The following is a 21,271-nucleotide window of genomic DNA, read 5'->3' as shown; positions in this document are numbered from 1 at the left end:
CTACCTTACTTCCCATTTTTCTATTTTCTATTTACGATTTATAATTTAAATTTTTAATATTTACTATCGATTTGTAATCCAGGGAGCAGGAAGCGCAGAATCAAATATCGCTGTGATGATTGTACGTTCTAGTTTCAATCGTTTGGCGACAATAAAGTATGAAGTATAAAGTATTTGCCTGACACCAGGCCTTGAGCTCTTTCACCTCCCCTCTGCAGGCAATGTCAATGTTGTTGGTGATGAGCCCCACCACTGCCGTCTCATCTGTGAACTTGAGAACGTCATTTTCTGGTGGTCCGATATCCACTCTTGCTTCGGTTTTACACTTTATATATCTGAATAAAACTTTTGGTATCCTATTTTATATCATTGGCTATAAAGCTTCCCAATGCTCTAACTTCCTACTAATTTTTGCTCTATTATATTGCCCTCTCTTTTGCTTTTACGCTGTCTTTGACTTCCCATGTTAGCTTTTGTTGCATCTTCCTCCCTTTAGAATACCTCTTCTTTGGGATATGACTTGTAAGTTGCACCCAGAAACTCCAGAAATGGTTGTTCTACCCTCATTCCTGCTAATGTTCCCTTCTAATCAACTTTGACCAGTTACTCTCTCATACCTCTGTTATTCCCTTTACTCCACTATAATGCTGATACATCTGACTTAAGTTCTCCCTCTCAAACTCCAGGTGAATTCTATCATATTATGATCACTGTTTCCTAAGGTTGGTTCCTTTACCTTAAGTTCTCTAAACATACGTATCTGGTTTGTTACATACACCCAATCTCCTAATGGGCTCAACCACAAGCTGCTCTAAACAGCCATCTTGTAGGCATTCTACCCTCTCTTGGCATCCAGCACCAACCAGATTTTCCCAATCTCCTTGTATATTGAAATTCCCCATAACTATTATAACATTGCCTTTTTACATGCATTTTCTAACTCCCGTTGTGATCTTTAGTCCACATTTTTGCTACTGTTCGGAAGGCTGTATATAACTCCTATTGAGGGATTCAGGGTCTTTTACTCTTGCAGTTTCTTAACTCTACCCAAAAGCATTCTACATCTTCTGTTCATATGTCACCTCTTTCAAAAGATTAGATTTAATTTTATTTTACCAACAGAGCCATGCCATGCTCCTTGCCTACTTGCCTGTCCTTCTGATAAAATGTGTATCCTTGGGTATTCCAAGCTCCCATCTACGATCTTTTTCAGCCATGACTCAGTGATGCCCACAACATCGTACCTACCAATTTCTAACTGCTACAAGATCATTTACCTTATTCCATATACTGCATGCTTTCAGATAAAACACCTTCAGTCCTGTATACATCACTCTTTTTGTCTTTGGCCCCTGTTATACTTTAACTCAACTCACTGACTGCAATTTTGCCTTATCATCTATCTGTCCTTCCTCACAGTCTCACGACACAATGCATCTACTTGCATACCAACTATCCCATCTACAGCCCTAACATTCCGGTTTCCATCACCCTGCCAAATTAGTTTAAACCTTCCCCAACAGCTCAAGAAAACCTGTCCGGAAGGTGCCTTGAGTTCATCCATTGACTCTTCTTTGTCTCTCCTGCCTGTTATTTCCTTATCAAATTCCAACAGATTTATTAGGCAAGATTTCTCCTTGAGGAAACCATGCTGACTTCAGCCCATTTTATTGTTTGCCTGCGAGTACATGAAGCCTCATATTTAACAATGGACTCATCCACAACTCTGCCTTCTTTATTCACCTTCAGCAGCTCCTCACAAAGCACATGCTGACTGTCCCTAACTGGGCCATGGTTTCTGAAATTCTCCTTTCATCATTTCAGAGGGATCATTCCCAATGGTCCACCCTTTTGTTCCCACCAACTACCCTTTTATTCTTACAGCACTTTTCTTTGAAGCCACAGGTGATGCAACACCTTTGCACCATGCAAGGATCCAAGCAGTCTTTCCAGCACAGTACAGGCCCTTCAGCCCATGATGTTGTGCCAACCTTATATCATTCTCCAAGATCAGTCTAACCTTTCCCTCCTACATAGCCTTCCATTTTTCCATCATCCTTGTGCCAATCAATTATCACCGCATTGTTACAGTGAAACTCAGCAGAGATTGAGGAACACCACTTCATCTTCAGTCTGGGCAAGATACAACCTACGGAATTGTTCTCTGTCTATGTCACTCACCCATCTGTGATATTTGCTTAGTTTGTCTAGTTTACCCGTTTTTCCCCTTTGGGAGTGGTGGACACATCTTACTGTATTTTGCAACTCCTATTGTCATCTGTGTTCTCACTCTTCCACTGCTCTCATTTATTCTGACCAGTTTAACCCCACGAGACATCATCTTCCCCCACCCTTCTTGCATCTTTTGTCTTCTTCCCAGTTCTGATGAGGGGCCTTCAATCTGAAACATTTACTCTGTTTCTCTTTTTAAGGATGTGGTCCAACCAGCTGAGTGTTTCCAGCATTTTCTGCTTTTATTTTAGAATTCCATGTTTTTACGTTTCCAACATTGCAGTTTTTTTGATTTTCAAGTTTTGTTTCAGTTGAATGGGGGTGTTGGTGAGGCTACACCTGAAGTATCCCATACAGATTTTGTCCCATTATTTAAGAAAGTATATGCAAGCAATAGAGGTAGTCCAAAAGAGATTCACAGGACTAATTACTGGGATGAGAGGGCTGCCTTATCACCAATGGCCAAGGAAGTTGCATCTATTATTGTTTTGGAGTTCAGAAGAATGAGATATGCTGTTATTGAAACATAGAGCATCCTAAGAGGAGCATCAAAAGGGAGATGTTGAGATGTTTTCACTACTGGGTGAGTCCTGCATGAGGTGTCATTGATACAAGATAAGGGAATGATCATTTAAGACACGTGTACTTTAGTGTAACCTGGTAGTAAATTTCTGGTATTTCCTGCCCCAGAAGGTTGTAGAAGTTGGATAATTGTGGATCATTGAAAAGGAAACAAATGAGAGTTTTGAGTGATCAAGGAACTGGCACAAAAGAGGAGATGAGGCCTGGGCCAAATCAGCCATAATTAGATTGCATGGCAGGGCAGAAGAGAAGTTCAGAGATGACTCTCCCACTGCTGTGTTCTTGTGTGTCCTGTTCCAAACTTGTGGTTTAATGGTCTGGTTATGGGAGTAGTTTCATCAGATGGAGGTGCTCTTTACCACACTCTGGCTTTGACAGAGCAATGTAAAAAAAGTCTGGTATTGCACTGTGAGTGATGGTGCGGTGCATACATCAGTGGCGATTAATACAGTCACTATGAGCAGTTTACACTCCACTTTTTAATATAATGCTGGAAAAGGAGGGACCCTGGAGTAACTTACCATACATGTCTCCTGGCTGGCTGCTGTATTAAGATGGCAAAGTGAATAAATAAATGGCATTTGTGTTGAGTGTTCAGTAATGAGTAAAGTAAATTCAATGGTATTAAACGTGTGAATTCTCCTGTTTCTGCTGATAGCAACCTTAAGCACTTTGCTGCTGTTGTCACTCACGGCTGCCAGAATATTTTGCACTCTTGATCAATTCCATGAGGTAAACTCCTGCTTCAGCACAGATACACATCAGCGCAGAACACCTGTCAGAAGGCTGTCACATCATGACATCCTCCAGGTCATTAAATCTCCACTACCAACTTCAGGCAATTAGAATCTTACTCAGAAAATATCATATCACTCTGATTTTTTCTCTCTTCGCTCTTGATTTACTGCAATTTATTACTATTTTTAACATCAGCACTCCCACAGATTTATGATTGGGTTCAAAATGCCATACATTTTTTATTATTCAAATATACTTAAACACATTTCACCAACAAATAAAGTCAAGTGTTATCCATGTGGTAATGTGGAATTCACTCTAAGTTGGGCAACTCCTTCCCAAGCATTGAGATACAGTCTATATTCATTCACAGGCTGTGGACATAACTGTCATTCAGCACCACTCTCTAATTGCCCTTGAGTTACAACAATGACAGATTGCATCGCCTCTGATCTGGGCCGACAATTATGTGCCGGGCGGTACCTAATTAATTAGCATGTTTATTTCGACTTTTTTCTTAAAGATCTACTGTGTGTCTCCTGGCTACTGCTGCATTCTCAGTGGATTGGTATCTGTCCACGGCCTGGGGGTTGGGGTGGTGGGACACTGGGGTGTCATCTCATCGTTGTCTGTTTCCATTACAGCAGGCAGCTCATCTTCTCCTATGACTGCCCACCTCGATTTCGAAGGTCGAGGTTCGTCGTCTGCTGTGGCTGATGTGAAAGGCTTGCTTGACTGCTGAGCCTCGCGCATTTTTCAATCATACAGTTCTTTGTAAGGACTCAAACCATCTTGCAAATATCCCCTAAACCGACGTACCCTTTCAAAATTAAAGTCGTACTTTATCATTACTCATTCGGTTTTGATTGTTATCCTTTCTTCTTCCAATTGCATCAGCTCTTCATCTATCAGTTCTTGGTCATGGGATGCCAAAACCTCTTCAACGTCATCTTCGTCTGCTTCCACAAGCCAAACTCACTTACTTCGTTCACCACGATCAAAATGCTTAATTATGTCTATTTTTAAGCTAAGTGTAACACCCTTACGAGCTCTTTTAGGCTTTTCCTATACCATACAACTCATCTTGCAAATGGCTGCTCACAGGCTGGTGTTTAAGCAATGCCGGCTAGAATGCAGTTCTGTATCTGGGGGAGAGCGGCTGCTCGGGGCACGCGCTGCCTTTTATCGTGCGCTGCTTTTTTCGTAACAGTGAAAACACCTTCTGTTAGCGAAAACAGGGAACTAATGTAGGTCTTTCGTAACAGTGAGGTTTCGTAAAGTGAACGTTCGAAAAGCGGGGGACACCTGTATATCAGACAGTATGTGTTCTACATAAAAATCCCTAACAGCATAAGCTAGGCATTAGAGTGACAGATACTCAAAGCAAGGAAACAGGCATTTGGCCCACCATGTCCACGATGACATGCAGGCCCCCATCTATTTTAATCTAATTTTCCTGCACTTGACCCCTTGCCCTTCCATGCCTTGACAATTCAAATATTCATCTAGACACTTCTTAAATGCTCTGCTTCCACCACCCACTCAGGCCATATGTTTCAGATAATCACCACTCTCTGGGCAAAAAAGATTCCCTTAAGACATCTTCCCCTTACCTTAAAACCAAACTTTAGTCTTACCCTGTGAAAGTTTCCCACCGTCTACATCAATCACATCTCCTCTTAACCCCCTCTTCTCCAGGGAAAAGTCTTAACTTCTCCAATCTCTCCTCAGAATAGGAACACTCCACTCCAGACAATATCCTCTGCACCCTCTCCAGTGTTATTCTATCCTCTTCCATTGTGAAACTTAGACAGCAAGGACAATGAGAAGTATGAGCTCACTGTCCTTATCCCAGAGTTCCAGATGTGGCCATGTGCGGGAAGAGGTATTTGAATTGACTGCAGTATTAGGTGAGAAACAGAGAGAGGCAATATTGAACCAGTTTGAAAGCTGGGCTACAGACAGGTACTCAGCTTCATTTTGCCAAACTTCATTGCAGTGCTTAACAGAATAGATAGGAAATAAAACAGTGACAGTCACCGGGAGGGGGCAGGTTTGTGGGGGTGGGAAAAGCAGAACTTGAGCAATCCAACTCTCGGGAAGGCACGGTCATAGAGCACAGAAATAGTCCCGCAGCACAACTTGTCCATGCTCAACAAATTGCCTTCCTAAACTAGTCTCATTTTCCTGCACTTGGCCCATGTTCCTGTAAAGGCTTCCTATTCATATACCCAATTAATTCCTTTTAAATGTTGTAACTGTTCCCACCTTTACTATTTCTTCTGGCAGCTCATTCCATATATTACCCACCCTCTGTGTGAAAGAGTTGCTCCTCAAGTTCCCTTTAAATTTTTCCCCTCTCACTTTCGATCTCAGCCTCTAGTTTCAGACACCTCTACTCTGGAGTAAAGACTTACCATTTACCCTATCTTTCCCCTCATCCATTTATATATGCACACAATAAAGTCACTTGTTAGCCTTCTATGCTCCAGGGAAGAGTGTCCTTTTCCACTTAATAGCATCTATAGCTTGGCAACCATGAACTGTGTTTACACAATACTCCAAGAGCAGGCTTACCGATGTCTTGATAAATGGTGACATGAAATCCCAACTCTTGGACTCAGTAACCTGACTAATGAGGACAAGGGTGACAAACACCTTGCTCACCACCCTGTCCATTCGTGTCACTACTTACAAGGAAGATTGTTTTGTTTTCCCAAATCTCTCTGTTCTACAATATTCACAAGAAAGTCCTGGCCTGGTTTAACTTACAAAATGCAACACCTGACTTCATGGCTACACAAGTTCCAGCCATTCCATCCGCCATTTACTGTTCACTATTTTGATAGGGGCCTGTGATCATCTCTGGGAAAATAATCATTCAGTTAGTTGTGAGCTAACTTCTTGACTGTTTCATTGTCGGAGTGCTCTGATTCACTACGTTTAGGAACATGATGGTTGCCTAGCTGAGTATAGAGATTGGGATGGGTCAGGGTGGAGTGACAGAACAACAGCCAGTTTGGAATGGTTCAGGATTTAAAAATAAAAGTCACAACTCAAAACACTACCAACAAATGGATGGATCGTGTGAGTGTTCTGCACATGGATCACCTTTAAAGAGCTGCAGCATAAAATGGAGATTTACTGTCTGGGCTACATTTTTCAGAAGGACAAATCTTTTAATGTTTTGAAGACGTATGTTTTCAGACCAGCCTCTTCCCCTCCACCATCAGATTTCTGACCAGTCCACGTACCCATGAACACCACCTTACTTTCTGCACGAGATTTTTATATTTCCTTTAGTAACGGAGAGTAGTATTTGTATATATTGCACTGTACTGCTGCCATAAAACAACAAAGTTTTGACATATATCGGTGATAATAAAGGTGAATCTGATTCTGAATAAGTGAATGAGGCTGACTGAGTGTTCATGTGATTGAGCACGTTCTACAGTTTCAGGGAGTAGATGAGAGAGTGTGAGGGAATGTTTACATTTCCAGGGTGTAGAAGTGTGTAAGTGCATTCGTACAAGGTTGAATTTAAGTCTGTGAAGGGAAAAAGAGCATTGCATTTAGATAACTTCTTTCACCGTCAGTAATGAAAGCTGGCGAGATACTTTAGAACGGGGTGTAACATGGAAGTCAGCTTCCATGACAAGGCCTAACACACAGCAATGTACATGTCTGATCATCAGATAGGGCCCTGGGATATATTCCCTTGCTCTTGAGATCTGGTACTGTTCACCTGAGAGTGCAGATACATCATCAAATTAACATTCCATATTAAGCATAGAATAGTGAGAATTCATATGTGTACATGTCTGCATCCTATGTGTGTATCGTGCATCAAAGCTAGGGATTTGTTGGCACGCAGTGTTTCAGTGTTGATTATGTAGATGTGTACAATCTCATTATGTGACACAAGACTTGACAAAGTCTCTCAGAGCTAGAGATAGCTTGTTCTCAAGTACCTCACACCCATAGATGAAGCCAGTGCAGAGGAGATTTATGCTGACTTCTGTGGAGTGTTTCAGTTATGAGGAGAGACTGGAGAAGCTGTGTCCATTCTCCCTGGAATGGAGGAAGTTAAGGGGCACGATTATAAAGTTAACATGGATAAGACTCCACTGGTCACTGTGGTGAGCTGGGCCGGATGAGGCTCCGCTGGTCAGTGTGGTGAGCTGGGCTGGATAAGACTCCACTGGTCAGCGTGGCGAGCTGGGCTGGATGAGGCTCCACTGGTCAGTGTGGTGAGCTGGGCTGGATAAGACTCCACTGGTCAGTGTGGCGAGCTGGGCTGGATGAGACTCCACTGGTCAGTGTGGTGAGCTGGGCTGGATAAGACTCCACTGGTCAGCGTGGCGAGCTGGGCTGGATGAGGTTCCACAAGACTCCACTGGTCAGTGTGGTGAGCTGGGCTGGATAAGACTCCACTGGTCAGTGTGGTGAGCTGGGCTGGATAAGACTCCACTGGTCAGTGTGGTGAGCTGGGCTGGATGAGGCTCCACTGGTCAGTGTGGTGAGCTGGGCTGGATAAGACTCCACTGGTCAGTGTGGCGAGCTGGGCTGGATGAGACTCCACTGGTCAGTGTGGTGAGCTGGGCTGGATAAGACTCCACTGGTCAGCGTGGCGAGCTGGGCTGGATGAGGCTCCACTGGTCAGTGTGGTGAGCTGGGCTGGATAAGACTCCACTGGTCAGTGTGGTGAGCTGGGCTGGATAAGACTCCACTGGTCAGTGTGGTGAGCTGGGCTGGATAAGACTCCACTGGTCAGTGTGGTGAGCTGGGCTGGATGAGGCTCCACTGGTCAGTGTGGTGAGCTGGGCTGGATAAGACTCCACTGGTCAGTGTGGCGAGCTGGGCTGGGTAAGACTCCACTGGTCAGTGTGGTGAGCTGGGCTGGATGAGGCTCCACTGGTCAGTGTGGTGAGCTGGGCTGGATAAGACTCCACTGGTCAGCATGGCGAGCTGGGCTGGATGAGGCTCCACTGGTCAGTGTGGTGAGCTGGGCTGGATAAGACTCCACTGGTCAGTGTGGTGAGCTGGGCTGGATAAGACTCCACTGGTCAGCGTGGTGAGCTGGGCTGGGTAAGACTCCAGTGGTCAGTGTGGTGAGCTGGGCTGGATAGCCTGTCCCTATGCTCTGTGACTCTGCCTCTCATCATATAGGCAACAGGTCCTGAGGACACATTCCTCAGAATATGTCCCTTCACATAATATTTATTTGGAGTAATGTAAAAGCTCATTGGGCCACAAGTGGCATGTTTATAGCTGAGACATTAGAAAGTCAGCATATGTTTCTTGCTATATGACTGCCACCATAGGGACTTCAGCTGAACAAACACATGAAGGTCTTTTTATATTACATGAGGGGAACTTCTTTACTCAGAGAGTGGTAGCTGTGTGGAACGAGCTTCCAGCAGAAGTGGTTGAGGCAGGTTCGATGTTGTCATTTAAAGCTAAATAGGACAGATATATGGACAGGAAGGGAATGGAGGGTTATGGGCTGAGTGCAGGTCGGTGGGACTAGGTGAGAGTAAGAGTTCGGTACGGACTAGAAGGGCCGAGATGGCCTGTTTCCCTGCTGTAATGGTTATTATGAACAATATAATTACAAAGCCTGAAAGATAAGAAAGGTGCAAAGCAGATGACCTGGACCAAGAGTACATACAGCAATGTGCAGAATATTGGTTACAATCCAAACCAAAAGTGCAGATATGGTTCAGGACATCAGTGTGGATATCCTTATGGAGAAACACAAGAAGTAGATGAGGGAAGAGTGGAGCAGATGTAAAGCTGCTGCCTCCCAACTCCGGACATCTGTGTTCACACTAACCTCCAATACTGTTTGAGCAAAGCAGCTTCCTGTGTCGCCTGGTATTCTAGACTCCCCCCACATCCCAAAGACCTGCAGTAATCCACCCCAGTGACTGTGGTAAATTGCCGCTCAGGTGTAGGCGGGTGGTAGAATTATTGAGAATGTGGGAAAAAAGGTTATAAGCAAAAGTAAAGTAGGAATGAGATTGGTCTGTAAACTGGGATAGATTTGAGAGGCTAAATGGTCTCCTTCTATCAAGCCGGTGAGGTATACAACACAGAAGCTGTGAAAACCTGGTATGCCTCCACTTATCCATCCACGATGATGTCCCTTGCCCACTTATCTTTCCATGTCTTCCTGTTCTATCCGAATCCACCACCTCCTCTGGGAGTAACTTCCCTGTTCTATCCGAATCCACCACCTCCTCTGGCAGTAACTTCCCTGTTCTATCCGAATCCACCACCTCCTCTGGGAGTAACTTCCCTGTTCTATCCGAATCCACCACCTCCTCTGGCAGTAACTTGCAAATATCAACCAGTCTCAGTGTAAAACATACACTTTCAATACAAATCTTCTTTAAAACTCCTTCCTCACTTTAAACCCACGCCACCCTGCTTTGATACTTCTCTCATGGGAACATTGTGAAGTTGCGAAGTAGCCTCCAAAATGTTATATTGTGTGTCCAACCAATGAAGACAAGTGCATCATATTCCTTCTCCTCCACCCAATTGACCTACGTTGCCATTTTCAACGAACTATGTATTGGAATTGGAATATGGTTCTATGTATTGAGGCATACACTGTGAAAAGCTTGTCTGGTATTCTGTTCATACACAACGCACTGCGGTGGTACAAGGTAAAACAATAACAAAATGCTGAATAAAGTGGTAACAGTTATAGAGAAAGTGCAGCAGAGGTACATAGATAATATGGTGCACAATTATAACAAGGTAGATTGTTAGGTCAAGGGTATCTTATATTAGGGAACCCTTCAATAGAGTTATAATAGTGGGGTAGAAGCTGTTCTTGAGCTTTTCAGACTTTTGTATCTTATGCCTAATGAAAGACGGGAGAAGAGAGAATATTCGGGTGGGTGGGGTCTTTAACTTTGTTGGCTGCTTTACCGAGGCAGTGAGAAGTATAGACAGAGTTCTTGGAGGGCAGGCTGGTTTTTGTGATGTGCTCAGCTGTGTTCACATCTCTGCAGTTTCTTGTGGTCACAGGCAGAGCAGTTGCCACAACAAGTTGTTAAGCATCCGGATAGGATGCTCTCTGGTGCATCAATAAAAACTGAACTGGAATTCCAACATCTCTTTGTTCATCAGCATTCCTCAGTGCCCTGCCACTCACTATATTTTTCCTATTCCTATCTGACTTTCCAAAATCTATCACTTCACACATATTGGGATTAATTTATATCTAAGGAAATCTGGAAATATCAAAATATAGGAGAAAGAAATGGAAGGATGAAAGAGACAACATTTTCTTTGATTTGTAAATACCACAACAGATCAAGGGGAAAATGATCTTATTGTACAATGCACACTGTTTAGAATCTGTATCATACTCACAGCCCTTGTAGATATCTGTTGGGATCTGCACTGCCATGTATGAATAGTTGACCTTGACCTTGAAGTTCGGGTCATCCACAAATTCTAACTGCAAAGGATTAGTCTGTTCTCCGTCTGAGCTTTCATCATCTCTGTCAGCAGCCTGTAGCAGAGAAGACAGAATGAGAAATACTCGCAGGTGTAGAGACACTGACCTCAGGACAGGCCTGAACAATCCACTCCTGTAGGGAGAGATTAGAAACTCAGAGAGGGTCTTTGTTCAGACATATGCTTGTAGCCAGACTGAATTGTTCTAACCACACTACAGGAACCACACATTGTACAATATCTGGCATGAATAATAGCCAAAGAAGAAAGATCCAAATGGTTAAATTCTCCACCACGCAAGCAGACAGAGCAGGAAGCAAGAAACAGGGAGTTTGATTTTGGCCCTGGCTGAAGTATTAGAACTAGCCTAAGTGAAGTCTGCTAAAGCAGCTTACCCCTGCACTGTTCTTCAGTTCAAAAACCTATAACAATATGAGATTTTAACAAAATACACTGTTGCTGTAGGTCATTACTAGTTTAAATATACATCCACACTCATTTAAAAGAATGATATACAACTCGTGAATGACAATACGGTATCTGGGATTGGTCCTTGCCTGTCCTTAATCTCATTATGGCAAGCTTTTCCCTGCCAGTCAGAGCAGTGCCTGTGCAATCTCCTGGTTTCACTAATACCTATCTGAATGCAGTGAGATTATCTTCTACAATGGCACCTCGTTCCTCCCTAGTGACACCACCTTGCCGATCTCTAGAGAATGCTGCATTGCTTTTTCTGCTGTCGAATGACGACATTTTTCACTTCCACACTGACAGCACCAATTACCACATTCCAGCCCCTCTCCTGCTTCAGATTCTCTCACGGATGTTAATATGATCACTTTCACTCTCCTCAACAGTGTCTCCCAGCTAATGGCACCAGCTCAGTCTCTATCATCATCCTGTTCAACTCCAGATCATTAAACCCCACTCCATCCTCACTGCTCCACTGAGGCCCTGCCAGGCCTCCAAACTTAACCACCTTGCAGAATGCCATTCTCTCATAAACTCCAGCCTGACATCCTGTTCAACTAACCATCACCTAACAGCCTGCCCTCATACCCAATGTCCCTCCTCCATTCCCGATAGGAATTACCCCGTTTCCAGCAGCATTCCTTCTGTGTCTTACTGGTGGTTCATGTTTAACGGTTATCCCAAAATTACTCACAAACCTGCAATCCATCCCAGATTAGTCTTGTACTGTGCCAGATTAATTTCATGCTGTCTGAGATTAGTCAGTGCCACCTGTCACAGACTAGTCCCATACTGACCTGGGACAGGTCTGTATTTAGCTCTGTCCTGTTATATTGCCACAAGGTGCTTGATGGCACAGTGTGCCTTGAACCCTTTCACATTTTTTATTTTACTGCACACTTATTTCATTTCAACATTCAATGTAACAAAGTCCAAACCCACGATGTCCTAATGAACCCAGCGGTATAAACATCACTGGACTAGAGATGCCTAGGCATCATCCCTGATGAAGATGGCAAAATCTGTCATGGAAACATCGGATATCTTCAATATCTGTACCCGTCTGGAATCCCAAGAAGAGTTTATTTGTCATATACACTGGAAAAGTACGAGATTCTTTTTCATTGGATGAAAATAACTTCCTAGAAATTCGAGGAAAACAAGTGAATTTCTGGAAGAAACAAATAATGAAAGAGTTCATTGATATCTTCCAGAAATCTATAGATTACAGCAGTTACTTGTTGAGGTTGGCAAATGTAGCCCCATTTTTTGATTTGATTGGGAGAAGTGTACAGATGCAGTAGCTCGTCATTTTGCAAGGCCACTGAGAAGATTTAAAAAGTGATGAGTTTCTTTCATTGAGAGATTCGATTGGGAGAAGTGCGCAGATGCAGTAGTTCATCATTGCGCAAGGCTGCTGAGAAGGTTTCAGGACAAAACGGAGTACAGCAGTCATCAGAGTAGCCTGAGTCAGAGTAGTAGGGCTTCAACGAGGACAGGTCTAGATGAGGTAAGGAGATAAGTTATTTTCAGATCTCTTTTTTCCCCTAACTTATGAATAGTGGGTATGACTGCAAGGACAGTTTTCTGCTCTGGGTGTCAGATGTAGGATACCCAGGAGACTTCCAGCCTCCCTGATGGCCACATCTGTGCCAGGTGCACCGAGCTGCAGCTCCTTACAGACCGAGTTAGTGAACTGGAGCTGCAGCTCGATGACCTTCGGTGTACTAGGGAATGTGAGGGGGTGATCGATAGGAGCTAAAGGCAGGTAATCACACCGGGGCCACAGGAGACAGGTAAGTGGGTGACTGTCAGGAGACAGAAGGGAGAGCGTCAGTAGTGGAGAGCACCCCTGTGGCTGTCCCCCTTAAAAATAAGTATTCCATTTTGCGTACTGCCGGGAGGGGGGGGTGGGGGACCTACCAGATGGAAGCAACAGTGGCCGTGCCTCTGGCACTGAGTCTGGCCCTTGGCTCAGAAGGGTAGGGAATGGAAGAGGATGGCAAGAGTATAGTTAGGGAGACAGAAAGGCACGATAAAGAAAAATGGTAGTTTTCCACCCAGGCTTGTGACATTTCTGAATGCATCCACAAAATCATGAAATGGAAGGGTGAGCTGCCAGAGGTCGTGGGACATATTGGTACCAACAACATAGGTGGAAAAAGGGAGGAGGTCCTGAAAGCAGAATACAGGGAGTTAGGAAGGAAGCTGAGAAACAGGACCTCAAGAATAGTAATCTCAGGATTGCTGCCTGTGTCATGTGACAGCAAGTATAGGAATAGAATGAGGTGGCGGATGAATGCGTGGCTGAAAGATTGGAGCAGGGAGCAGGTGTGACCTGTACAAAAAGGATGGATTGTACTTGAATCTGAGGGGTACCAATATCCTGGTGGGGAGGTTTGCTAATGCTATTGGGGAGGGTTTAAACTAGCTTTGCAGAGTATGGGGCGGTTGGCGCAAAGTAGTGACAGCTTCTAGGAAGTTTATGAGGAAGGACAGGTAGATGATAGAACAAAGATGCACTCAGCCTGATGGTTTGAGATGTGTCTATTTTAATACAAGGAGTATGATAAGCAAGGTGGGTGAACTTAAAAGAGCGCGGATCAGTACCTGGAACTATGATGTTGTGGCCATTAGAGAGACTTGGATGTCTCAGGGGCAAGAATGCCTGCTGAGTGTGATGGGCTTTAGATGTTTCAAAAATGACAACGAGGGAGGCAAAAGAGGTGGGGGCATGGCATTACTAATCAGGGATAGTGTCACAGTTGCAGGAAAGGAGGAAAACATGGAGGGATTGTCTACTGAGTCAGTGTGGGTGGAAATCAGAAACAGGAAGGAAGCAATAACTCTACTGGGTGTTTTTTACAGACTCCCCAGTAGTAAGAGATACATCGAGGAGCAGATAGAGAGGCAGTTTCTGCAATAATAGGGTTGTGGTGATGGGACATTTTAACTTTTCTAATATTAAGACCATAAGACAAAGGAGCAGAAGTCGGCCATTCAGCCCATCGAGTCTGCTCCACCATTTTATCATGAGCTGATCCATTCATAGTCATAGTCATAGTTATAGTCATACTTTATTGATCCTGGAGGAAATTGGTTTTCGTTACAGTTGCACCATAAATAATAAATAGTAATAGAACCATAAATAGTTATATAGTAATATGTAAATTATGCCAGTAAATTATGAAATAAGTCCAGGACCTATCGGTTCAGGGTGTCTGACCCTCCAAGGGAGGAGTTGTAAAGTTTGATGGCCACAGGCAGGAATGACTTCCTATGACGCTCTGTGCTGCATCTCGGAGGAATGAGTCTCTGGCTGAATGTACTCCTGTGCCCACCCAGTACATTATGTAGTGGATGGGAGACATTGACCAAGATGGCATGCAACTTAGACAGCATCCTCTTTTCAGACACCACCGTGAGAGAGTCCAGTTCCATCCCTACAACATCACTGGCCTTACAAATGAGTTTGTTGATTCTGTTGGTGTCTGCTACCCTCAGCCTGCTGCCCTTGCACACAACAGCAAACATGATAGCACTGGCCACCACAGACTCGTAGAACATCCTCAGCATTGTCCGGCAGATGTTAAAGGACCTCAGTCTCCTCAGGAAATAGAGACGGCTCTGACCCTTCTTATAGACAGCCTCAGTGTTCTTAGACCAGTCCAGTTTATTGTCAATTCGTATCCCCAGGTATTTGTAATCCTCCACCATGTCCACACTGACCCCCTGGATGGAAACAGGGGTCACCGGTACCTTAGCTCTCCTCAGGTCTACCACCAGCTCCTTAGTCTTTTTCACATTAAGCTGCAGATAATTCTGCTCACACCATGTGACAAAGTTTCCTACCGTAGCCCTGTACTCAACCTCATCTCCCTTGCTGATGCATCCAACTATGGCAGAGTCATCCGAAAACTTCTGAAGATGACAAGACTCTGTGCAGTAGTTGAAGTCCAAGGTGTAAATGGTGAAGAGAAAGGGAGACAAGACAGTCCCCTGTGGAGCCCATTTAGTCCCACTAAATGGGAGCCCATCTCCCATTTAGTCCCACTCCCCCGCCTTCTCACCATAACCTTTGATGCCCTGGCTACTCAGATACCCATCAATTTCTGCCTTAAATACACCCAATGACTTGGCCTCCACTGCCGCCCGTGGCAACAAATTCCATAGATTTACCACCCTCTGACTAAAAAAATTTCTTCGCATTTCTGTTCTGAATGGGCGCCCTTCAATCCTTAAGTCATGCCCTCTCGTACTAGACTCCCCCATCATGGGAAACAACTTTGCCACGTCCACTCTGTCCATGCCTTTCAACATTCAAAATGTTTCTATGAGGTCTCCCCTCATTCTTCTAAACTCCAAGGAATACAGTCCAAGAGCAGACAAACGTTCCTCATATGTTAACCCTCTCATTCCCGGAATCATTCCAGTGAATCTTCTCTGTACTCTCTCCAACGTCAGCACATCCTTTCTTAAATAAGGAGACCAAAACTGCCCACAGTACTCCAAGTGAGGTCTCAACAGTGCCTTATAGAGCCTCAACATCACATCCCTGCTCCTATACTCTATTCCTCTACAAATGAATGCCAACATTGCATTTGTCTTCTTCAACACCGACTCAACCTGGAGGCTAACCTTAAGGATATCCTGTACGAGGACTCCCAAGTCCCGTTGCATCTCAGAACTTTGAATTCTTTCCCCATTTAAATAACAGTCTGCCCTTTTATTTCTTCTGCCAAAGTGCATAACCATACACTTTCCAACAATGTATTTCATTTGCCACTGCTTTGCCCATTCTTCCAATCTATCCAAGTCTCTCTGCATTCTCTCCGTTTCCTCAGCACTACCGGCCCCTCCACTTATCTTCGTATTGTCAGCAACCTCAGCCATGAAGCCATCTATTCCATAATCCAAATCATTGATGTACAATGTAAAAAGAAGTGGCCCCAACACGGACCCCGTGGAACACCATTATTCCCAATCTCTGTTTTCTGCCAATCAGCCAACGCTCTATCCACGCATGTAACTTTCCCGTAATTCCATGGGCTCTTATCTTGTTAAGTAGCCTCATGTGTGGCACCTTGTCAAAGGCCTTCTGAAAATCCAAATATACAACATCCACTGCATCTCCCTTGTCTAGCCTACTTGTAATTTCCTCAAAAAATTGTAATAGCTTTGTCAGGGAGGATTTTCCTTTAAGGAATCCATGCTGAGTTCTGCCTATCTTGTCATATGCCTCCAGGTACTCTGTAACCTCATCCTTGACAATCGACTCCAACAACTTAGCAACCACCGATGTCAAGCTAACAGGTCTATAATTTCCTTTTTGCTTCCTTGTCCCCTTCTTAAATAGTGGAGTGATATTTGCAATCTTCCAGTCCTCCGGAACCATGCCAGAAGCTATCGACTTTTGAAAGATCATCGCTAATGCCTCCGCAATCTCCACAGCTACTTCCTTCAGAACACGAGGGTGCATTCCATCTGGTCCGGGAGTTTTACCTACCTTTAGACTATTCAGCTTCCTGTGTACTTTCTCTGTCGTAATTGTGACTGCGCACACTTCTCTTCCCTGCCACTCTTGAGTGTCCGGTATACTGCTGATGTCTTCCTCAGTGAAGACTGATGCAAAATACTCGTTTAGTTCCTCTGCCATCTCCTTATCTCCCATTACAATTTCTCCAGCATCATTTTCTATCGGCCCTATATCTACTCTCAACTGTCTTTTACTCTTTATATACTTGAAAAAGCTTTTAGTATCCTCTTTGATATTATTTGCTAGCTTCCTTTCATAGTTAATCTTTTCCCTCTTAACAGCCTTCTAAGTTTCCTTTTGTAAGCTTCTAAAAACTTCCCAATCCTCTGTCTTCCCACTAATTTTTGTTTCCTTGTATAAACTCTCCTTTGCTTTCACTTTGGCTTTGACTTCTCTTGTCAACCACGGTTACATCCTTTTTCCATTTGAAAATTTCTTCTTTTTTGGAACATACCTGTCTTGCACCCTCCTCACTTCTCGCATAAACTCCAGCCACTGCTGCTCTGCCATCTTTCCTGCCAGTGTCTCTTTCCAGTCAACTTTGGCCAGTTCCTCTCTCATGCCACTGTAATTTCCTTTACTCCACTGAAATACCGACACATCAAATTTCAGCTTCTCTTTTTCAAATTTCACAATGAACTCAATCATGTTATGATCACTGCCTCCTAAGGGTTCCTTCACCTCAATCTCTCTAATCACCTCCGGTTGACTGACATCTCCTTAGAGCGAGGGGTTTGGATGGGGTGGAGTTTTTTAGGTGTGTTCAGGAAGGTTTCCTGACTCAATATGTAGATAAGCCAACTAGAGAGAGGCTGTACTTGATTTGGCATTGGGAAATGAACCTGGTCAGGTGTCAGATCTATCAGTAGGAGAGCATTTTGGAGGTACTGATCACAACTCTATCTCCTCTACCATAGTCCTGGAGAGGGATAGGAGCAGACAATTTGGGAAAATATTTAATTGGATTAGGGGGAAGTATCCGGCAGGAACTTGGGAGCATAAAATGGGAGCAGAAGTTTTCAGGGAAATGCACAGCAGAAATGTGACAAATGTTCTGGGAACGTTTGCATGGCATTCTGCATAGGTATTTCCCACTGAGGCAGGGATAGGGTAGTAGGATAAAAGAACCATGGTGTACAAAGGATGTGGAAAATCCTTAAATCTTAAATCCTTAAGAAGAAAAGAGAAGCTTATGAAAGGCTCAAGAAACTAGGTACTGATAGAGCTCTAGAAAGTTACAAGGCTGCCAGGAAGCAGTTTAAGAATGAAGCTAGGAGAGCTAGAAGGGGCCAAGAGATGACCTTGGTGAGCAGGATTAAAAAATACCCCAGAGCAAGAGGATGAGCCGTGTGAGAATAGGACCAATCAGGTGCGATAGTGGAAATGTTTGCATGGAGTTGGAGGAGGTAGTGGAGCTATTTAGTGAATACTTTGCTTCAATATTCACCAGTGAAAAGGAACTTGACAATTGTGGGGATGACTTACAGCAGACTGAAAGGGTTGATCATATAGACGTTAAGAAAGAGGATATGCTGGAGCTTTTGAAAAGCATTAAGTTAGATAAGTCACCAGAACCGGATGAGATATACCCCAGACTACTGTGGGAAGTGAGAGAGGAGATTGCTGAGCCTCTGATGATGATCTTTGCATCTCTGGGACGGGAGAAGAATTGGCGGATTGCAAATTTTGTTCCCTTGTTCAAGAAAGGGAGTAGAGAGTGCCTTTTCTCCTTGGATGAGGATGAGAGGTGACCTGATAGAGGTGTATAAAATAATGAGAGGCATTGATCATGTGGATAGCCAGAGGCTTTTTCCTAGGTCTGAAATGGCTAACACAAGAGGGCACAGTTTTAAGGTGCTTGGAAGTAGGTACAGAGGGGATGTCAGGGGTAAGTTTTTTAAGCAGAGAGTGGTGAGTGCTTGGAATGGGCTGCCGGTGACTGTGGCGGAGGCAGATACAATAGGGTCTTTTAAGAAACTCCTGGATAGGTACATGCAGCTTAGAAAAATAGAGAGCTATGGGTAACCCCAGGTAATTTCTAAAGTAAGTATATGTTTGGCACAGCATTGTGGGCCAGAGGGCCTGTATTGTGCTGTAGGTATTTCTATGTTTCTTCTAGCTAAGCCAGGAAATTAGAGTCGTACTTCAGTAGTAGGCAAGTTGTTGGAGAAGATCCTGAGTGGCAGGATTTATGAGCATTTGGAGAGACAAAATCTGATTAGAGATAGTCAGCATGGCTTTGTCAAGGACAAGTTGTGCCTTATCAGTCTGACTAAATTCTTTGAGGATGTAACAAAACACATTGATGAAGGTAGAGCAGTGGATTGTAGTGTATATGGATTTCAGTAAGGCATTTAATAAGGTTCCCCATGCAAGGCTCATTCAGAAAGTAAGGAGCCATTGGATCCAAGGAGACCTTGTTTTGTGGATCCAGTACTGTCTTGCTCACAGAAAGCAAAGGGTGGTTGTATTCTGCATGGTGACCAGAGGTGTTCTGCAGTGATCTGTTCTGGCACCCCTCCTCTTTGTGATTTTTATAAATGACCTGGATGAAGAAGTAAAAAGATGGGTTAGTAAGTTTGCTGATGTTTGAAGTGGTTCATTTTGGTAGGTCAAGTTTGAAGACAGAATATAGTAATGGTAAGACTCTTGGCAGTGTGGAGGATCAGTGAGATCTTGGGGTCCGTGTCCATAGGACACTCAAATCTGCTGCGCTGGTTGACAGTTGTTGTTAAGAAGGCATATGGTGTGTTGGCATTCTTCAACTGTGGGATTGAGTTCAGAAGTCGTGAGGTAATGTTACATCTATATAAGACCTTAGTCAGATCCCTCTTGGAGTACAACGTTCCGTTCTGGTCACCTCACTACAGGAATGATGTGGAAACTAGAAAGGGTGCAGAGGAGATTTACAAGGATGTTGCCTGGATTGGGGAGTATGCCTTATGAGAATAGGTTGAGTGAACTTGGCCTTTTCTCCTTGGAGCAAGGGAGTGACCTGATAGAGGTATATAACATGATGAGGGGCATTGATCGTGTGGATAGCCAGAGGCTTTTTCCCAGGGCTGAAATGGCTAACATAAGGGGGCATAATTTAAAGGTGCTTGGAAGTAGGTACAGAAGAGATGTCAGGGGTAAATTTTCACAGAGTGATGGGTGCGTGGAATGCACGGCCAGCAATGGTGGTGGAGTCGGATACAATGGGGTCTTTTAAGAGACTCTTAGGTACATGGAGCTGAGAAAAATAGAGGGCTTTGCGGTAGGATAATTCTAGGCAGTTTCTAGAGTCCGTTACATGGTCAGCACAACATTGTGGGCTGAAAGGCCTGTATGTGTTGTAGATTTCTATGTTCTATGTTCTAAACTCAAATAAATAAGACTATAAGACATAGGAGCAGAATTAGGTCATTTAGCCCATCGAGTCTGCTCCATCATTCCATCATGGGTGATTTATTATCCCTCTCAATTCCCTTCTCCTTCCTTCTCCCCATAACCTTGGATGCTTTGACCAAACAACAACTTAACAACCTCTGTTTTAAAAATACTTAAAGCCCAGACCTCCACAGCCATCCGTGGCTATGAATTCCTCAGCAGGATAGCCAAAGTTGTTCCTGCTATTTAAGAAAGGCTCTAAAAAGTAAACCAGGAATTTATAGGCTGGTGAGCCTGACATCAGTAGTGGGAAAGTTATTGGAAGGTATTCTAAAGGACTGGATATATTTGTATTTTGGATAGACATGGAGCGAATAGGGATAGTCAGCATGGCTTTGTGTGTGTTAGGTTGTGTCTAACCAACCTTGTAGAGTTTTTCGAGGAATTTAGCAGGAAAATTGATGAAGGCAAGGTAATGGATGTTGTCTGCATGGTGTGGAGGGCTCTGGTCCTGGGACAGGTTGATGAGAGTTGGCAGTTTAAATGGTTCAGCATGGACTAGATGGACCGAAGGGTCTGTTTCCATGCTGTACATTTCAATGACTCTGTGACTCTGAGGCAGGTGATCATGAAGCATATTTAGAAATTGTCAGGTAGAATATTGTGGGCATCTCTGAATTGTGACTCAAAGAAGATCACAGCTGGGTGTTTGATGGTCATGGATACACATGATATCGAACAGGCAGGCAAGTGGGCAGAGGGTGTGGTGTGGCTCTGTTCATAAAAAATTAAATCAAATCCTTAGAAAAAATGCCATACTGTAGGATCAGAAGATGCAGAATCCTTGTGGGTATAGTTGAAAAACTG

The 21,271-nt window shown here is 43.9% G+C and overlaps 1 protein-coding gene across 8 annotated transcripts in view; it reads right to left on the bottom strand.

Moving 5' to 3' along the window:
* The window catches only part of LOC140211181 (voltage-dependent calcium channel subunit alpha-2/delta-2-like), a 1,200,890-nt gene that overhangs the window by 280,375 nt on the left and 899,244 nt on the right, over positions 1–21,271 (bottom strand). For all 8 annotated transcript variants that reach the window (XM_072280736.1, XM_072280740.1, XM_072280737.1 and 5 more), the window contains one exon: positions 10,942–11,083. In XM_072280736.1, the coding sequence (XP_072136837.1) occupies positions 10,942–11,083 (142 nt within the window). The remainder of the gene's footprint in view (positions 1–10,941; positions 11,084–21,271) is intronic.

The sequence above is a fragment of the Mobula birostris genome, chromosome 16, assembly GCF_030028105.1.
Source record: "Mobula birostris isolate sMobBir1 chromosome 16, sMobBir1.hap1, whole genome shotgun sequence".
NCBI lineage: Eukaryota > Metazoa > Chordata > Chondrichthyes > Myliobatiformes > Myliobatidae > Mobula > Mobula birostris.
Note: the sequence above shows the minus strand (reverse complement) of the source record. Positions and strands in the feature narration are given on the sequence as shown.